This window comes from Camelina sativa, chromosome 3 (assembly GCF_000633955.1).
Source record: "Camelina sativa cultivar DH55 chromosome 3, Cs, whole genome shotgun sequence".
In the NCBI taxonomy this organism is placed as follows: Eukaryota; Viridiplantae; Streptophyta; class Magnoliopsida; order Brassicales; family Brassicaceae; genus Camelina; species Camelina sativa.
Genome location: NC_025687.1, coordinates 24170097 through 24190267, shown reverse-complemented (window position 1 = coordinate 24190267; position 20171 = coordinate 24170097). Strand labels below are relative to the sequence as shown.

The 20171-nt window shown below is 36.4% G+C and overlaps 2 protein-coding genes, 1 non-coding gene and 1 pseudogene across 8 annotated transcripts; 3 read left to right on the top strand and 1 right to left on the bottom strand.

Moving 5' to 3' along the window:
- LOC104777935 lies at window positions 4203-5729 on the top strand (annotated as a pseudogene).
- On the top strand, window positions 5810-11807 carry LOC104777934 (putative branched-chain-amino-acid aminotransferase 7). 6 transcript variants are annotated; one of them, XM_019243921.1, is made up of 13 exons: window positions 5810-5924; window positions 6331-6430; window positions 6714-6793; window positions 6926-6992; window positions 7245-9656; window positions 9890-10067; window positions 10156-10332; window positions 10422-10553; window positions 10774-10869; window positions 10968-11084; window positions 11186-11281; window positions 11379-11491; window positions 11615-11807. In XM_019243921.1, the coding sequence occupies exons 5-13, from the start codon at window positions 9613-9615 to the stop codon at window positions 11730-11732; spliced, it is 1071 nt and encodes a 356-aa protein (XP_019099466.1). In that variant the 5' UTR covers window positions 5810-5924; window positions 6331-6430; window positions 6714-6793; window positions 6926-6992; window positions 7245-9612; the 3' UTR covers window positions 11733-11807. The 6 variants fall into 6 exon arrangements, with proteins under 6 accessions (XP_019099466.1, XP_019099469.1, XP_010500563.1 ...); XM_019243924.1 differs by having other exon boundaries at window positions 7184-9656; XM_010502261.2 differs by having other exon boundaries at window positions 6906-6992.
- On the bottom strand, window positions 12170-12249 carry TRNAL-UAG. The gene has a single exon. It is a non-coding gene; the product is annotated as a tRNA-Leu (tRNA).
- Window positions 16297-17151, top strand: LOC104779260. The gene is made up of 2 exons (XM_010503621.1): window positions 16297-16618; window positions 16796-17151. Exons 1-2 carry the CDS (start codon window positions 16297-16299, stop codon window positions 17149-17151), a joined length of 678 nt encoding a protein of 225 aa, XP_010501923.1.

Sequence of the window (20171 nt, the reverse complement as noted above, 5' to 3'; positions counted from 1 at the left end):
ATCTTTGTGGATTCGATCCCTAAGTACTACAATTGATCTCTTAATTTGAGAGAGTAGCTCAGGGTTAAATTTGAGCATATCATTACTCCTAAGTGGACAAAACAAAAGAGAGAAACGATGTTCGATTTATTCTTATCCTCGCCATTTATATGATGGTTCGACTGCGCGTTTAATCAATCGATGGATTACTTCTTCTTCTTCTTTGTTGTTTATACCATGGTCCGACTGTGTTTGTGGGTTTAATCAATCGATGGTTGATTTCTTTTTTTTTCTCGTCATTTATTCCATGGTCTTCGTGATTTGGTGGAATTAGGGTTTATTCGATTTGATTGATCTGATTATGACTCTCGGCCTGCACAATGAAGGATGGATCTTCACATATCGCCTACCATGAGAAGCATTACTCAAGCAGCAATGAGCCAATGTTTTTATTGAGTTGATCTAAGTTGCAGCTCGTCTCAACTCTTACAGATCTATCTTCTTCCGCCACTGCTCCCTTCGTAAAAATGGTTTGTAAATTTATTTTTACTCTAAGTTTGTTCAATCAAGGGTAAGGAGATAATTGATTTAAGAAATTTTGATTTGTAGAGTTGGATACGTGAGATAGTGCATGCATCATATGTGTTTCGGTAATGTGTATAGGACTTAATTTGTATTGGATTTTCTATTTCATCTAAGTATGAGCAATTCAAGAAACTAAGTGTTCTTTGTTTTGTGTGTTCGTAAATTTATTTTTACTCTAACATTTGTGTAAATTTATTTGTTCTCTTCTTATTTTTACTCAGAATGTTCACGATGTAAGTATAATGTATGTAAATTTATTTGTTCTCTTCTTAAGGTCTCTTTGTTAGCACGTATAGGGGAAGACAAGTCTGATTTGTTCTTTTTTGTTTTTGTCTAGGTGATTTGGTTTTAGTGCTTCAGGTATCACTTGGAGATTTGGGGGCTAGAAAATCAAGTCTTGTGCTGCATTTTGTAAAATATCACTTTGTTGAATTCCAGGTTGGTGGATCTCTCTTCCTCCCTCTCTTTGTGTGTCTTGTGACATTTGGTTTTGTTACTTTTATAATGATTACTTATGTGATGCAATATGATCCCTCCCTCTCTTTTCGCTGGTTGTTTCTTTAATCTATTTTTTGAACTCCCATCAATATATTCATAGTTTTGTGTAGAAAATTGCTCTGTTTATCACCTAATAGAAAGTGACTTTGTTGAAGAATGAAACTATTGCAAGGTTGGTAGTTTAACCCGTCTCTGTTGTATACTTCTATGGTTTTCTTATTTGGATTGTGGTGATATTATGATATGAAACTACATATTCCTTCTTACGCATGCGTTTTAAGTTTACCACTACAAGAAAACATGGAATTGCCGACTACAAAAACAGTCACTAAACAGTCGCAAATACCTAGTAACGACTGTTTGGCGACTGAAAACCGTAGTCGCTAAACAGAGCGTCGCTAAAATAATCAGTCGCTAAAGAGTCGGCAAATAGCTACGAATTGGCGACTGATAGTTTTGGTCGTTGTTCCCTCGCGAAACAGTCGCTAAAATGGCGACTGAGTTGCAACGCTTTAGTGACTGATTTGGTTACTCATTTGCGACTGTTTTGGTTACTGATCCGTGTACGTTTTCGTGACTGTTTTACGACGGTTTAATTATCGATTTATCAGGTTTTTTCTTGTAAATCCGGTCAAATTGAATTATTTGATTTTGTAATACCTGGGCATTCAGTTATTTTGGGTTATTCGGTTTCATTTTATTCGAACCGAATTAGAACAAAATAATGATAATGGACCTTAAAAGTTTACAATTACAATCCAATAAATCATGGGCTCTATAGAATACACAAGCCCAAATTAGATAACAAAAACAAGTCCATAACAAATTAGGGTTCACGGACTCCACAGCCGCCGGACCTGCAACGGTGATGATGGCATTCGATAGTAAGATCTCCCGGTGAAGAAATCTGACCTGTCGAGATCACCTACAATCATCAAAACAACATGCAATCTAGTAGATCTGAGAACATCTAAAACTGAAAAAAAAATAGGAAAACAGCAACAAACAAAAAATGAAAATCGAGTAGATATGAGAACTTACCAACTATGGGTGGGTGTGGTGATGAGGAAACTAGTTACAGAGAATCCAGAGACAAGGCCAACAACGTTTCAACTCTCTCATAAAAAACACTAGCCATGGATGAGGACGAGTGAGAAATGATGTCGCGACGAAGGAGAAGAAGAAAATACATAAAAAGGTGGGATTTAGGGAGTTTCTTCTTCCTCCTCCTCTTTTCTTTACTCCGGCCATCAGCAACAAAAGAGAAACAAGAACAGGATGAAGATTTAGGGTTCTCGATTGAGAGCAATTGAGATCTAAGGTTTTTTCGGGGAAGAAGAGAAATGAGGGATTAGGGTTTTCTCGGGATTAAGATGAGTTCGATTTGGGTTTGGGTCGTTTCCTTACGGACCAAATTTGGTTTAAGGCCCAAATTACATAAATCAGTCGCTAAATAGTAGCTGCTTAGTCGCAACGATTGGCGACTGAAAAACCGGTCGCCAAACTAGTTGCAAATTGGCGACTACAATGCGACATTATACATTAGTCTATTATTAGAGTCTATTTGGCGACTGTTTTATTTGTGTAGCTATTGAGTAGCAAAATAATCACAATTCAGTCGTTAAATTTAGTGACTGTGTTTTAAGTCGCAAATTGCAGTCGACAATTCTATGTTTTCTTGTAGTGTACCACAGAGGGACCAGAAGAAGGTTGCATAGACAACCAAAGAAGAAAATGTGAGAGACAGTTCACAGACCAAAGAAAGAAAAAACACAATTAAGGAGAATCGATTCATGAGGGAGCAAGATTACTCACCGTTGAGCTGCGACAATGTCATGAAAGAGATTCATACATTGAAGAGGTGAACAGAGGAGGAGGAGAAGCCTTAGGATCAAATCCCTAAATTGGATTTTGGGGATCAAGCAAATGAATCAAGAGGGAGTGTTGGAAGTTGATTCATTACTTAATCCTGGAAAAGAGAAAGATAAACTGGATGTGAAAGATGCTATGATGATGAAAAACGAAGAAGAAGCATGACCAGATGAATTGGGTAGTGTGGTCGCAGAGTAAGAAGAAGATGCAAAGGAGAAGAAACGTGAATTGGTCACTAAAGGAAAAAATTCATCGGGCACATTAATATTATTGTAGTAAATGGGTATGTTTATTTCACTTTTCTGTTAAATAATTGTAATTCTTTATGTAACTCTACAATTTTTGAATAATTTTATGTAATTGTTTATTTAAGTTTGCAATTTTTATTTACAGAATTAATATTAACAGGATAAATAAATAAACTAAGTGACAAGAACAAGTATAAACATGTAATATGTTGTAAGAAATAAATTATGTGAGATTAAGGAGACAAATGTTGAAGTGGCTAAACTTAAAGTACTAAGATCCATCAAGAACATATAAAATGTAGACATCAAAGAGTAATCTATCTTACTATTTTTGAGGGTTTGTGAATGAGAAACAAATCAAGAACTAAGGGTTTGAAATCCCTAAACTTATTTTTAGGGTAATAAAATTAAAATATATTTAAAAACTAAATTTATGAAATCAAAAACTCAAGTATCTAATAATAACAAAAGAACAAAGTTATCGTTGAAATTATCAAAAATATATGAAATTTGATTTCAAACAGCATAAATTTATGAAACTTAATTTTAAACAACATATATTAAATTATGAAATCGGGAAAAAAAATCAAAATACAAAAAAATAAAAACCCAACCCCGCGGCGTAGCGCAGGTCCGACCTAGTTTTAACTACTCAAAAAAAATTCATGATTCAAAAGTTGGTAAATGAATAATCTTGCTTTAATAGTATAGATATTATCTCTTTAATCAATTTCTGGATAAACAAGGAAACAAAAGTTTGGCCAATATTGGGTTGTTCCTCTTTTTGACAAACCTAATCTACATATGCTTTCAGGTATTTGAGAAATACTGTTAAGTTTTGTTTACATGTGGGCTTTTAAATAAATTCACGAGTTANTTTTTGAAAAAAAAAAAAAAAAAAAAACACAGCAATTATCAATCAAATTTAATATATATATTTTTTATAAATTTACAAGAGTATTATTGACTTACATAATAGAATTAAAGTTAATCAATACAATAAAAGTCCCTTGTTTTTCACCAGCTTCTAACACTTCTAATAATGAAGCAGAAGCTGACACATTAATACACATCATCACATCATTCTTCGTCGCCGATCTGCTTTCTTCTACCGAGCTGCTGCGAGAGAGATACACTATCCCCACAAGCAAACAAACCTCCTTCTTCATCTTCATCATCATCATCATCTTCTCTCAGGTCAGCTTCCCCATTTGATTTCTCTTCTTCGATTTCGTTATGCTTTACTGTTTCCCAATCTCTTTGATTTTTTCGATTTTCTCTAATTCTTTTTAGGGTTCTTCTTCTCTGCTCTCTCATAGGTTTTTTAGATTATGCGATCGGGTTTCCTATAATTTCTCTGCTCTCTCATAGGTTGAAGAAACACTGTAATGGCTCTTTTCCTTTTCCCCTATATCAAATAAAGCTTTCTCCTTTCTCATATCTTGCTACTCAAAGCTTCTTCAATTTCATACTTCTCTCTCTCGCTCTCTCTCGCTCGCTCTCTCAAATCTTTGGATCTAGATAGAACACACAAGGGTAAATTTGTTGTGCTTCAATTGATTTCTCCAGTTTTTGATCTGTACTTTCTCTCGATTTGTCTCTGATTCTTGGGAAATTTGTTGACTTTCAGGTGAAAAAGATGAACGACTTGATGACGAAATCGTTTATGAGTTACATCGACTTGAAAAAAGCGGCGATGAAGGATATGGAACCAGGGCCTGACTACGATCTTGAGATGGCTTCGGCAAATGCAGACAAGATCGGTCAGAATCTTTCGTCTTTCTTAGAAGAAGCAGAGAATGTGAAAGCAGAGATTGGTTTGATTCGTACAACGAAGAGAGTAAAGGTGTTCACAAGATCTCTAACGAGATTGTCTCGGGTTTGAGGAAGGCCAAATCGATCAAGTCGAAGCTTGAAGAGATGGATAAAGCCAACAGGGAGATTAAAAGGCTCTCTGGAACTCTGGTCTACAGGAGCAGGATAGCTGTGACCAATGGTCTGAGGAAGATGCTGAAGGAAGTGATGATGAGTGAGTACGAGGAGGTTGTTGAGAGAAGGTACTTCACTGTCACTGGAGAACACCCTGATGATGAGATGATTGAGAAGATCATCACTGATAACGCTGGAGGTGAAGAGTTTCTCACTCGTGCGATCCAGGAACATGGTAAAGGAAAGGTCTTGGAAACTGTGGTTGAGATTCAGGATAGGTATGATGCTGCGTACTGAGAAGAGTGTCTTGGAGCTTCATCAGGTGTTTCTGGATATGGCTGTGATGGTTGAAGCACAAGGTGAACAGATGGATGAGATTGAGCATCATGTGATGAATGCTAGCCATTACGTGAATGATGGGGCTAACGAGCTCAAGACTGCAAAGAATCATCAGAGAAGCAGCAGGAAGTGGATGTGCATTGGTATCATTGTGCTACTTTTGACTAACTCATTGTTGTCATCCCAATCATCCAATTGTCTTATTCATCTTGATAAACAAACGATATACATACCATCACATAACTTTTATTGCTCTGGCGATCGATGCTCATTTTGAAAGGTATGTAGCTCCAGCCATTCAAATCATGCAAGGAGTTTCACTATTCAGTTTATACTTATTATTTGGGTTATGTTTTAGGAGCAGGGATGAGAGCGTGACAAAAGCAGCGGTTGGAGCAATGGGTGATCTTGCGACAATACTCATGTTTGGTCTGAAATCAGTTTTGTATTGTACACAAATAGCAGCAACTGCAGGTAACGCATTATCATCTTGTTCTATGTCCTAACTATTAATTCCAGCTAATATAGTGCCTATTCAATTTATCTTGTCTAAGGGTGATATTTAAGTTAGAAAATCTCAATTGTGTGCTCCAAATTCAATCTTTTGTATAGAGTTATGTCTTTTTATAGATCAAAAAAAATATAATGATTTGGGTAGAGATATATATGTGTGTACCTGTTCAAGTTGGAGACCGAGAGCGCTTCACTTCTTCTGTTCTATGGATTGGTAAAAATCTTCAGTTTAATATAGTGAGTAATGATTGGTTTTGGCTAGGTCGGGTGAGCAAGCTTGCACTGCTTATGTGATGTTCATGGATTCTTATTCTTAAGAAACTGCTGTTTTACTCAGTGTAAGTCTTGTTTCGATTTTACTCTGCAGGTGTGGTCCTTGCAAAGTGATTGCTCCCAAATACAAAGAGCTATCTAAGAAGTATCAGGATATGGTGTTTCTTAAGCTTGACTGCAACCAAGACAACAAGGTTTGTTCTTCCTTTTGCTATCAATGTGTCTTAATTCTTATGTTAACACATAAATATTGAGAGCAAAAACTTACACATCGATCCTACCTTCCTCGAGTTAGGTATCTAATTCAAGGAAAGGTTTAACTGTCATTGCACATCTTGACATGTGAAGTCCATTTTTGGTCTGTCTTGAGTCAAAAACTTGCTTTGGCTTTATTAGAACATCGTTCACACACAATACGTTATACGTCATACACCACATTGGTTGGGCTGGACTTAAAAGAAAAAGTTATGTATTCAGATTTTTACAATTGGAACAAAGTGAGGCTGAGGTATTGCGACGGAGTTTCATTCGCAGGAGATTCACAACATGGCAACGGGGTAAAACCGCTTTTAACCAATTTTCTTTCTTTAACCGATTTTAATAACCGAAAATGTTCTGGTATATGATTTTTTTTTTCTTACTGATTTTAACCGATTAAATGAATGACAGACGTCACTGCTTTATTTCAGAGGACAACGAATATGGAATGCCATAATTCTTGACCTTCTTCCCTAAGGTTTAGCAAAAGCCCACAAGGTAAAAATTCTTCTTTTATACCCTGGATCAGTTTGGTATTCGGTTAAGTTTCATTACCCAAATCATTTGTTTTATTAATAATAACCATCAGTCAAGTATAAAATATATTGTGAATTTTTTAACACTTAAAGTGATCTTTGGATGTTGTAACTACTCATTGATGTTGATTATGTCATTGATGTTGCTTGCAGCCATATGATTGTAAACGGTGACTGGTTAAGGGTCAAGACTAATGTGCTCCTTCTCTCGCAGGTCTGGTTCGACCATCCAACAATGGTTGCAGAGCCTTCACGTCAATACTCATGTTTGGTCTGAAATCATTTTTGTATTGTACACAAAAAGTAACAATTGCAGGTAACGCATTATCATCTTGTTCTATGTCCTAACCATTAATTCCAGCTAATATAGTGCCTATTCAATTTATCTTGTCTCACGGTGATACTTTAAGTTAGAAAATCTCAATTGTGTGCTCCAGATTCAATCTTTTGTATAGAGTTATGTCTTTTTATAAACTTCTGATTTTTGCTTATTTGTTTAGCAAAAGTAAACATAAGTTTTGATATCCAACAATTTCTTGACATGATAATATATAATTCGGTAGAGTAATATAAAGAGTTAATTTTATTGATTATAAATGGGTAGAGGAATGTAAGGGTGGTACTCCTTTGTGTGCTTGAGAAAATTTTCAAATTGAACTCTAAGGTAAGTTTTAAGGTAAATGCAATCTAACCAGTACAATCTAATTTTATTTATTTCAAAATAAACACCATATAAAATTAACCTGAAAAAAACACAAAAAAAAAAAACACCAAGCCAAATATGACAGGGGCTAAATATGAAGACTTACTTCGAGAATTCTAGGATAAAATAAAAGAACTTGTAGCTACATAATGTGGTCTTAAATTTGAAAATTCGGAATAAGATAAATAAAACATAAAATATAATTTAAATTAAACATAGTTCATATAGTCCATGAAGCGGTAGATTTCCTTGTAAATAAAGCATCCATCGCATACATCATCGAATTCGCTAGCAATACATGTGTTCCCAACTTCAATCTCACTTAAGAGCAAATCGTAATCACGGTATTTCCTCACACTCAACTCTAGAATGACTTCAGGACAATTTTGTTGGCGTTGTCTTACCACCTACAGCCCTTGATTCTTCCAAAGTTGGGTAACATTTTGTTCCACAAAACAACAGTAATTGTTTGCAAAAAAAAAAGAACCAAACAAAAAGCACTTCCAAACTAAGTACATAACAAACGTTAATTTACATAAATAAAAAACTCCATCAATCAAAAAAAAAAAATACAGCCAATCAAAACCACACAATAAATCATCAACAAAACAATCCACAAATAATATGCTAAAGATATAATGAATCTCTAATCCAACACAAACATACAAAAAATAGAATACAACACATGATAAAAAAACCACACAAAATAATTAAAATTACACAAAAAAACATACAAAAACCCTCCCAGCCGCGTAGCGCGGGTACTAACATAGTTTATCTAAAAGAAACTAGAATACTTATATGATAGTTCGAAAGTTTGGTTGCAATTAAATCTTAAATTACATTAATTAATTGTTATGTAATAATGCCGAAGTACATGTATATCTCTTTATCATAATGGATCGAAATAACAATTATTAATTTCTTGAAAATTCAAAGTTTATTCATGTAAATTTCGAATTTACACCATGGACACGAAAGTCAAAATTCATAATAAACTTACATTATTAATTTCAAAGTAAATTATATTCATAAATCTGTTATTTTAATGGACTAATCATCTAGTCTAGTACATAAATTAATTAGCCACCACTTTGGTAATTTGAGTTTAAATTAATAAGAAGTTAGGCAATATTCCCATTTGTATATCATATGTTTAGAATAGTTGACTTCACTAAAGAAAATTAAATCTCTATAAGTTGCATATGGAGGGACAAATATATATAAAAGATAAAGACTGGCTTTTTTGTTAAAAACAAAAAGATGGCCACTTTTAGAAGTTTCTTGGTTATGATGATGAGCTCACCAGTAAACATGGTTATCGTGAACGGTTTTGAATAGTGTATATACAACACGCGTTTAAAATCAATCGTAAAACTTGTTTCGTACTGTTTCATGTTGCTGTAAACATTCTAAACTTCCAAATTAAAACTCTGCATCTAAACATCCCAAGCATTTGTGTGTAGTAAGAAAAAGTACATGTATGCGTTCTAACTTATCTTTCAAAGCGTGCTGTATTGCATTCGCTCTATCAAAGATTATCATGCAAACACATCCAATTCTAGTCGCTCCATCATCAATCATATAAAACGTTTTAACACTAAAAGCTACAAACAGACCCGCATCCGCATTCGCATTCATTGCAACTGAACTAGACGCGCCCGTAACCGTAAGCTTTTTGTTTGTTGGGTCAACTAAGGCATTTAGTCTAATTAAATATTACTAATATAGTTGAAGATTCTAAAATTCATTTTTTTTAAAGACTGATGGAATTCGAAGGGTTTGTCTGTTTATCTCTATAAAAGCCAAGTGTTACGTTTAGTTATTCTCAAAAGCTCAAACCACTTTCTTGCTCTCTTTGTCTTCATCTCTATATCCAATGGCTCCTTCTGCGCATCCTTCCTCATCACCTCTTCTTACAAGGTGAATATATATGTAATCTTTAAATAAAAATGAATGTTTTTTTTTGGAGCTCGTATAAATGTTTTCTTACGTTAATTATTTTCAAAGAACCATTCATTAGTTATAAGACTCCTGATTTTGGTTTCTCGTGTTCATTTCCCATGCATCTTCGTCCCTTCTCTGTTTATTTTAAACCCTTTCACTCACTAATTTGGGTGTATGTGTGTGTTTTTATTGTGGCACGCATAAAACAGTAAAGAAGAAGAAAAATATGCGGATGTGAAATGGGACGAGCTCGAATTCGCTTTGGTTCCAACAGATTATATGTATGTGGCGAAATACAAACAAGGAGAGAGCTTTTCAGAAGGAGAAATTGTTCCTTATGGGGATATTTCAATAAGCCCTTGTGCTGGCATCCTCAATTATGGCCAGGTTTACTTCTTGAGGATATATAGTAACCGATATCAAAACGATTCTACTTAATTGTGTGAGTTGACACAAAAAACAAACTCCTTTGTAGGGACTATTTGAAGGTCTCAAGGCGTACAGGACAGAAGATGGACGGATCACACTCTTCAGGCCTGACGAAAACGCTCTTCGTATGCAAACAGGTGCGGATAGGCTTTGTATGACACCTCCTTCTCCGGACCAATTCGTAGAAGCAGTTAAGCAAACGGTGCTTGCCAACAACAAATGGGTATGGACTCCCTAGTTTCATGTGATCAGTACTACGTACGTGTTAATCTTTAAGTAGCTAAGATTTGTACCTTTTTTTTTTGGTTTTAGGTACCTCCTCCCGGTAAAGGAGCTTTGTATATTAGGCCTCTACTCATAGGTACTGGTGCTATCCTTGGAGTAGCTTCAGCACCTGAATATACGTTCCTCATTTACACATCTCCCGTTGGAAATTATCACAAGGTGAGTTTGTTTGTTATTCAAATGCAATTGTTCAAGTAAACTCGGTTTAATATTTTTAAATATTGATCCAATCTGTATATAAAATAATAACGTTTGGGCTCTAACTTGTCAATAATTAATGGACTAGCACTTCACTTCTGTCACTTGCTTAAATATATATGGCCACATGCCTAAAGATTCTTTACATCGAGACTCTTAATTTAATTTGTCTGTCTTCTAGGCAAGTTCAGGCTTGAACCTCAAAGTTGATGATAAGCATCGCCGAGCTCACTCCGGTGGAACAGGGGGTGTGAAGAGTTGCACCAACTATTCTCCAGTAAGTAATAAAGAGACACCAGAGATCAATAGATGTCCAAGCAACACGTTATACGTTGGTGAATTATATATCTAGCTAATTTCTGGTAAATTTTGAAGGTTGTAAAATCTTTGATTGAAGCAAAATCATCGGTTTTCTCTGATGTCTTGTTCCTGGACGCGGCGACTGGTAAAAACATCGAAGAGATTTCTACTTGTAACATCTTTATTCTCAAGGTCAAGAACATTATAAAAAATATATCACATATATGATATAACGTTTCAACGTACATTTAGACTCATTTGCATGAACTAATAAGTAATCATTCATTTTATAGGGAAACATTGTGTCCACTCCACCAACTTCAGGAACCATTTTACCAGGAATCACAAGGAAAAGCATAAGCGAGCTAGCTCGTGATATTGGCTACCAGGTTCCAGCTCCATCTAACAATACTCTTTCGCGCATGTACAGACATTTCATGAATCTTGACAAGATTCTATATATATATGTTTCACAACGTATCACAGATTCAAGAACGGAATGTTTCTGTTGATGAGCTACTAGAGGCAGAAGAAGTTTTCTGCACAGGGACTGCAATGGTCCTTAAAGCTGTTGAAACCGTGACCTTCCATGACAAGAAGTAATCATATATAGCTTTCTCAAAAAATAAACCCTTACAAATCAGATATTTTCGCTTTGCCGGTTACCTTGATTAAGACTAAAGTTTATTTTGGGTCATTTATATCTATATCTTTGACCGCAGAATAAAATACAAGACAGGAGAAGAGGCATTGTCTACGAAGCTTCACTTGATGTTAACCAATATTCAAACTGGAGTTGTTGAAGATCACAAAGGTTGGATGGTGGATATCAGTAGTTGAGTTGGAATAAATTCGTTTCCTGGTCAGATAAAAAAAGATATCAAAGAATAAAGAAATCAGGAANAAAAAAGGAAAAAAAAAAAAAAAAAAAAACACTAAAGAATGATGAAAAGCTACAAAAATTGTGTTATCTTTTGTTTACAGAACTATATATTACTCTATATATAACATATCTTGTTTTACAAGTTCAAAGCATCAATAAAGTCTAAAATATATATTAAAATAGTGGTTTCAGAGCAACTCGTACAAATTCAATTACTCAATGAAACCTGTAATAGAGAACACTATAAAGAGGCAAGCAGAGAGAGAGTGATGCAATTTCACAGCATATATTATTGTGAAATTTGCAGATGATGTGTTTCTAGACTGTTTTATCTGAGGGAATTAAGGCTAAGAAGAGTTTGTTGACCAAAGAATACAATACCTTTAAAAAAAAATGACAGCTGTGGGATTTGAACCCACGCCCTTTCGGACCAGAGCCTAAATCTGGCGCCTTAGACCACTCGGCCAAACTGTCCGATGCTGTTTTGATTGTAATCTATTTAAAGACCATAACATTGGCTCTGCACACCGCTTACGTTCGACGCAAGGCCACATGCATTTTCAGTCTGTGAAAGTTATGCATGTGGTGGACGACGGACTGCTTTTTTTTGTTTTTTTTTTTTAAAAGATGCCCACCTTTAGTACTTTTTTTTGGCTCAACATCAACTCTTAATTAACCAAAAGTTTGATTACACTGTTTCTTGATCAACAATACATTTAACCCACATTGGCCAAATAGAGTAAAGGTTATTAAACTTTAAAAATACAATTTTTGTATTAAATATAGTTTTTTTGTCAAATATCAGAAATTTGTTAGTACTTACTATATAATATGCCCATTATTTCTATATATTATTTATGTTATTATTTAATCACACTTTTTTAATCACATTTCGATTCATTTTTTATCAGAAATCAGTTGTATTGGTAATTTATATCCAAATGCTATCCGTTCAGTCAAGTATAAATTATCTTACAAACGAATCCACACCTCTACTCACTTTAATTATCGTACAAAAGTTAACATTCATAACTTGCAAACGTGTTCAAATCCCACAGAAGGCATCCGCACCGCATTCATTACGTCTGAACTAGTCGTGCCCTTAAGGGTAAGTTTTTTAATTTTTATTCTGAGTCAACGGAGGCCTTAGAGCACTCATGAGTACTCATGTTTTTGGACCCCAAAACAATATAAAACAACCCAATTCTGGGTCCAGGAAGGTGAGGATCATTGCTGTGGGAAATAATTTTAGCAATAGGGTAAGAACGATATGTGGCATCCTGTGGTAGGTTGGACCGAAAATATAAAATGTTTTTTTTTTTCCCATTTTTTCTCTCTTTCTCCCGACTGTCTTTCTCTCTTCTCTCTCGCAGAAGACAAGCGATTGAAGAGACGATTCATCTCGAATCGGAAAAATCAATGGATTTTCGTTTAAGTCTTTGTTTTTCCGACTTATACTGGAGGATAGTTGGTCAACCGGAGGCGATGGCTTCCAGATCGGCTCAATCGTAAGAGTTGACGGTTCGGTTCTCACGGCAACCGACGGCGGCGGTTCCTTTTAGTGGGTCAACGACAGCGGAGGATTCTTCTGGTGGCCTACAGGGAACGGTGAGGTCCATTGGCTACCGAATCTGAGATAGAAGGTTCGTCTTCTCCTTTCTGATTTATTGCATTTATTTGAAATTAATCTTTGGTTGTCTATAATAGTTAGGGTTTCGGATTAATTGATTGATTGTTAGAATGGTAAATGTTTTATTTCGATTTGACTTATTAGGCGTAGATTATGAGATTAGTTTGATGTTCAATTGGTTTTGAGAATTTTTTGGAGGGTGATTGAGTTTATGTTTTAATCGAGTTATTGTCTGATAGTTTTTTCAAGAATTAGTACATTTTTATGTTCTTGTTATCTTATGTTTGTCTGCTTTGTTATAGATTGTTGATTGAATCCTTGTGTTGTTCTCAATATTAGGAGTACAATGTTTTAGTTTATGTCTTGTATAAGTAATTTTGTGATCAATTTTGATCCGGTTGTCATGTTTTGTGTGAGGTGCTTCATAAACTGTGTGTAGCTGATAAATGGTGAAGATGGGTTAAGGTGAAGTGGACACACGGTTGGATTCTCTTACTTGTAAAGGTATGCTACTCTAGCTTTCATTGTTGTTGTTTGGTTTTGTTTGAGTTTGTGTTTGTGATGAATGTGTAGCTTTTTTATATTGTTTAAGTGTTATGTTTGAAGTGTTATAGATTATAAGAATGATTGAAGTGTTATGTTTGTCTTTGTCTTGATGTGTTATGTTTGTATTTGATGATGAGAATGTTTGATGTTCGGTAAAAATAATTGAACATCAAACCGTGTGTTTTTGTATTTGATAAGTGATGAACCGTGTGTGTTTAAAAATTTGCTCAAGGGTTTAAAATTTTCCAAAACCGTGTGTGTCTTAAATTTAATCCTTGTGTTGTTATGTTGTTTGATCAAGTGGTTGAGTTTGATTTTCGATTTTATATTTTCCCCATGTGATGTTGTCTTATTTGATCAATAGTTTGAGTTTGATTTTGTGTGTAAAATTTTCCAAAACCTATATGATTGAGTTTGAATTTAGTATTGACTTTAAAGATCAGCTTTTTGAAAACTTTTACCCAAGAAGATTTACTGAAAAAGTGTTTCAATCGGTCTATTCATAGAGACACTCATTAGTCTTTAGCTAAATAAACCTTTATTCTCTTTGTCTCACCTTTAGTATTAAAGCTCACATAAACCTTGAGGTCAATATAAACGACCATTGTTAAACACTAACCCAAACTCTTAACGTTTATCTCTCCAAACCCTTTCGTTTTCACAAACCTAAACTCTCAGCTTACACTAACATAAGCAATGGATCCTAGAAACCCTTAACGTTTTTGGGATCAAAATTTTGTTGATCTTTTGAATTCTCAAAAAGAATCCAACTGTTCTGATAATCTTATTCCTCCTATTTCCACCCAATCCTCTCAGCCTATTCATTTTACTAATCAATTCTCTTCTCAGCCTTCAAACTTTAGCCTTGGGTTCTCTTCTCAACCTCTTAACATAACCCTGACATCTGAATCTAAAGATTGTATAGAGGTTACAGCAGATGAGATTGATGAAGACAGATGCAGAGGAAGTAGGAAGCGGTGGAGTGCAGAGGAGGATGTTCATCTCATAAGCGCTTGGTTAAACACAAGCAAAGATCTAGTGGTGAGCAACGACTAGCGGTTACAAAGTTTTTGGAAGAGGGTTGCAGACTATTACAAAGCTCATGATGGAGGAACCGGTTCAAACGCAAGAGGACCTTCACAATGTAAGGCAAGGTGGAGTAAGATAAACCACCAAGTCAACAAGTTTGTTGGGTGTTACTCACAAGCGAGTACAAGAAGGAAGAGTGGACAATCAGAAGATGATGTTGTAAGCATGGCATATGAGTTTTACAAGAATGACATGAACAAGCCGTTTATGCTTGGACATTTTTGGAGAGAACTGAAGAATGATTAGAAATGGATCACAGAACGACATGAAGAATGTAGCAATAAGCGTACTAAGCTTGCTTCTGAAGGAGATTTCTCAGCTACTCCGAGCAATGGTGGAGACGAGATGAGGCCTCCAGGGGTTAAAGCTGCCAAGAAAAAAGGAAAGAAACCTGCAGTTAGTATTGATGTGGATGATGGTTCTGTCAGTAAGTTGGATATGATAATAGCAATGAAGGATCAAGAACAGGCGGCTAAAGAGAGGCACGGCAAAATGAGATTGCTAGACAGCCTGCTTACCAAGAGTGAAATAACACCTGCTGAAGTCCTACTTAGAGACAAACTTGTTGATCAAATGTTGACAAACATTTAGGTTTAAGAACTAACACCCATTTAATTCTTTGTTGTCAGGTTTTGTGTTTAACTATTGTTTTACTATTGTTCCACAATTGTTTAACTTGTATTCTTCTTTTGTTTCAGGTTTTGGGATGACATATGAAGCTGTCTCGTTGCCATCTAAAGTGAAACATGTTGGTAGTCAAGCGAATGGAAGCTGTCTTTTTTTTTGTATTGATGTGTTCTGTTTGGAACCGTGAATGTGTTGGTTGTTTTTTATTGGCATTCACGAGTGTCTCTTATGTTTAAGTGTGGTCGGCTTTTGTTTGTTAAACGGACTGTTTACAACCCGTGAATGTGTTTTGGGTTGTTGTATTTATTTTTGTAACACGTGAATGGGTATTGATTGTGTTTGTAAGGTCTATATATTGAAGGTTCATGTTCAATTTCATTTGCGCTTCTGATCATTTCTTCTTTTCATTTCTTTCTCCATAAAACAAAACAAACATTTATCTTATCATCCTGATCATTTATCTTATCATTTCTTCTTCTCAATTCTTGTTCTCATTTCATCTTCTCATTTCTTGTTCTCATTTCTTCTTGTTAAATATTTCCATTACCAAAATAACAGGTTTCCATAAACCTTAAAAAAAACAAACCCAACGTCCAATAAGCCTCACAACTAAACCAATTTGACTAATAATGTCTAATTGGAGTTCTGATCATGAAGTTGATCAAATAGTTGAGGGGAAAGTTGATAGTATAGTGGAAGGGATTCAGTACAACTACACTCAAGAGGAAGAACCACCAGCTCCAATATTCCGACGAGTGCACATAAATAGAGACCGAGAAGAAGGCCACACTCGGCTATGGAATGATTATTTTGGTGAGAATCCGACTTACACTCCCGCTATGTTCCGTCGTCGCTTTAGAATGAACAAACCATTGTTCGAACGCATAGTCAGTACGATTGAGAATGGAGTCTCGTACTTCAGACAAAGACGAGATGCTACTGGAAGGCTCGGTCTTTCTGCACTTCAAAAATGTTCTGCATATATACATATGATGGCATACGGATGTTCGACAGATGCGGTGGATGAATATTTACGACTAGCTGAAACAACCGCACACAAATGCCTTGAAAAATTTGTAGACGGAGTTATCCATCTATTTGGAGACGTTTATCTCAGATGACCTACAGCGGAAGACCTCCAAAAATTACTGAATATTGGAGAACAACGCGGTTTCTCCGGAATGATGGGGAGCATAGATTGTATGCATTGGGAGTGGAAGAATTGTCCAACTGCATGGAAAGGACAATATTCATGTGGATCTGGAAAACCGACAATCGTACTAGAGGCAGTGGCATCCCAAGACTTATGGATTTGGCACGCATTTTTCGGACCACCGTGTACGTTAAATGATATCAATGTTTTGGAGCGCTCACTGGTGTTTGATGATATCTTGGAGGGTCGAGCTCCAAGAGTTTCATACGTTGTCAATGGACATCAATACGAAATGGCGTACTACCTCACTAACGGTATTTATCCTNAATGATTATTTTGGTGAGAATCCGACTTACACTCCCGCTATGTTCCGTCGTCGCTTTAGAATGAACAAACCATTGTTCGAACGCATAGTCAGTACGATTGAGAATGGAGTCTCGTACTTCAGACAAAGACGAGATGCTACTGGAAGGCTCGGTCTTTCTGCACTTCAAAAATGTTCTGCATATATACATATGATGGCATACGGATGTTCGACAGATGCGGTGGATGAATATTTACGACTAGCTGAAACAACCGCACACAAATGCCTTGAAAAATTTGTAGACGGAGTTATCCATCTATTTGGAGACGTTTATCTCAGATGACCTACAGCGGAAGACCTCCAAAAATTACTGAATATTGGAGAACAACGCGGTTTCTCCGGAATGATGGGGAGCATAGATTGTATGCATTGGGAGTGGAAGAATTGTCCAACTGCATGGAAAGGACAATATTCATGTGGATCTGGAAAACCGACAATCGTACTAGAGGCAGTGGCATCCCAAGACTTATGGATTTGGCACGCATTTTTCGGACCACCGTGTACGTTAAATGATATCAATGTTTTGGAGCGCTCACTGGTGTTTGATGATATCTTGGAGGGTCGAGCTCCAAGAGTTTCATACGTTGTCAATGGACATCAATACGAAATGGCGTACTACCTCACTAACGGTATTTATCCTAAATGGGCAACTTTCATCCAATCAATTACACTACCACGTGGCCGAAAAGCTAAACTCTTTGCTCAATGTCAAGAAGCATGTCGTAAAGATGTAGAGCGTGCATTTGGAGTCTTGCAAGCTCGATTTGCAATCGTGAAGAATCCCGCACTTTTCTGGGATAAAGGAAAAATAGGAAAAATAATGAGAGCATGTATTATCCTGCATAACATGATAGTGGAAGACGAACGACATGAATACAATTTCTACTATCCAACGGAGTTCCATCACGGCGAAGGAAGCGGAACTTCTCATGTTGATCTATCGTATTCTACAGATAGACAAACAAATCTACATAATTTGATGGACATTCAAAATGACGTTCATGATCCGCAAATGCATGATCGTTTGAAAAAAGACTTGATTGAGCATATTTGGCAAAAATTTGGTGCAACCCATCAATAAATCTTCTTCTGAATTATGTATAATATGTTTAATATTTCTTATTTTAAATTTATTTTTAATATTCCTAAATTTGTAATATTTTATTGTTTTATATTTTATGTAAAAAATTATTATTTAAATGATTGAGCAACCTAAGTGAGTTTCTCTAGTAGAGGATTGATTTTGTTTAAGTTTCTAAGTGAGTTGTTTTAATTAGTTTAGTATTAATTTTATAATTAATTAAGATTTGAGTAACCCAAGTGGGTTACTTGAGTGGAGATGGTCTTAATGTCTTTAAAAATACTATACTAGCTAAGTTGGACATTCTAAATTCATAATTAAATAAGAACCATATCGATCGTGGACGAAACAAAAGAAAATTAATGACAGATGGAATTCGATGGTTTTATTTTTTGTTTATGGCCCTGATGTTTTTTTGGTGTGAAAGGGGAGACTAGCCCTCCCATGCGGACAACCCCTGATATCCTCTAACAAAATAGACTGGACAGACTCCAGACAATCAACAAAAGAGTGAAAACCTACAGGCAAGTAAACGCATAGTTCGCTAATCCATCAGCAAGACGATTAGCTTCCCTATATACATGACTAATACGGACTATCCAGTCCCTCGATATGAAGTCATAGCACAGACGTACTAGGAAGGACAGCGGATGGGAGTCTCCAATCCCTGTCATAAGAAAGCCCACTACCATCTCTGAATCCACCTCTAGCTCAATCCGCCTAACACCCTTCTCCCAAGCAGTATAAAGGCCATAATACACTCCCCAAAGTTCTGCTAACGGAGCCGAACACAAGCCTATATTCAAAACGAAACCACCAAGCCAATCCCCATTACCATCTCGTAGTACACCAGTTGTTGTCGCCAGTCCTGGATTACCGTGAGAAGCCCCGTCTATGTTCAATTTCACCCATCCCACACTAGGCGACAACCATTCAATCCATCGCACCTCACGTTCCACCCTCTGTACTTCACCCATCTCCCCTTGGTATGCTGCATAAACTTCACCTGCAAGAGTTTTAAGAAACTGTACCCGATCCCGGAACCTTCTCTCGCTCCCAAAAATGTCTCTGCATCTCCACTTCCAACTCCACCATACTGCAACCCCAAATAACGTAGCCCAAGAGTAGTTGTCCCGCTCAACATTCTGACATAAATTCCCATAGAGCCATTCAAGTAGAGAAGCAATAAAGAACTCAGAGTGTTTCCTTTGAGGCAGTAACCTCCTCCACACCCCCTCCATCGCAGGACAATCCTGTAAACTATGAAGGATGGTCTCCTAAGCGCTCCCACAAACAGAGCAGAGTGTCGTATCACACAAGTGGCGCCGAAATCGCTCCACATTAGTCATAATTGCTTGATTAACAACTAGCCATAGGAAATAGCGAACTCTTTCAGTCCCCCTCACCCTCCAGACACACGCAAACAACTTATCCATATCCTGTTGTGGTGTGTCATCCCGTGTCACAAAGGCATATGCGGATTTCACCGTGAATCTTCCATCTGCAGTCTCGACCCAAGACAACCTATCGGTTGCGCCTGTAACTATATCCACCACTATCGCACCAAGCTTCAGACGTATAGTTTCAGAGGCATATGGCAATATATTACCAAGATGCCACCCCGTACCATTCCGCCATAAGTCACAGACCCAAATTTCCTCAAAACCTGATGGTAAAACTCCATTCTCCGTATGAATGATCCCATTATTAGGAAGCCATTTATCACTCCAAAACCTAATCTCCTTGCCATCGCCCAGAACCCAACCCAAACCTGGTATAATCACCTCTCTCAACCCGACACCCACACTGCGCCAGGTGGATGACAGCGTACCTTTAACCACCAGCCACGATGCATCATGAACATCACCAACTTTGTATTTTGATCTTAAAACCCTCGCCCATAAGC

Bases quoted from the DNA above. Each gene is read 5' to 3' on its own strand.
- LOC104777934 (XM_019243921.1), top strand. From the start codon at position 9,613: ATGGCTCCTTCTGCGCATCCTTCCTCATCACCTCTTCTTACAAG. The intron at 11,085-11,185 runs GTCAAGAACATT...TTCATTTTATAG, and splicing joins GTAACATCTTTATTCTCAAG to GGAAACATTGTGTCCACTCC. The intron at 11,282-11,378 runs GTTCCAGCTCCA...AACGTATCACAG, and splicing joins CTCGTGATATTGGCTACCAG to ATTCAAGAACGGAATGTTTC.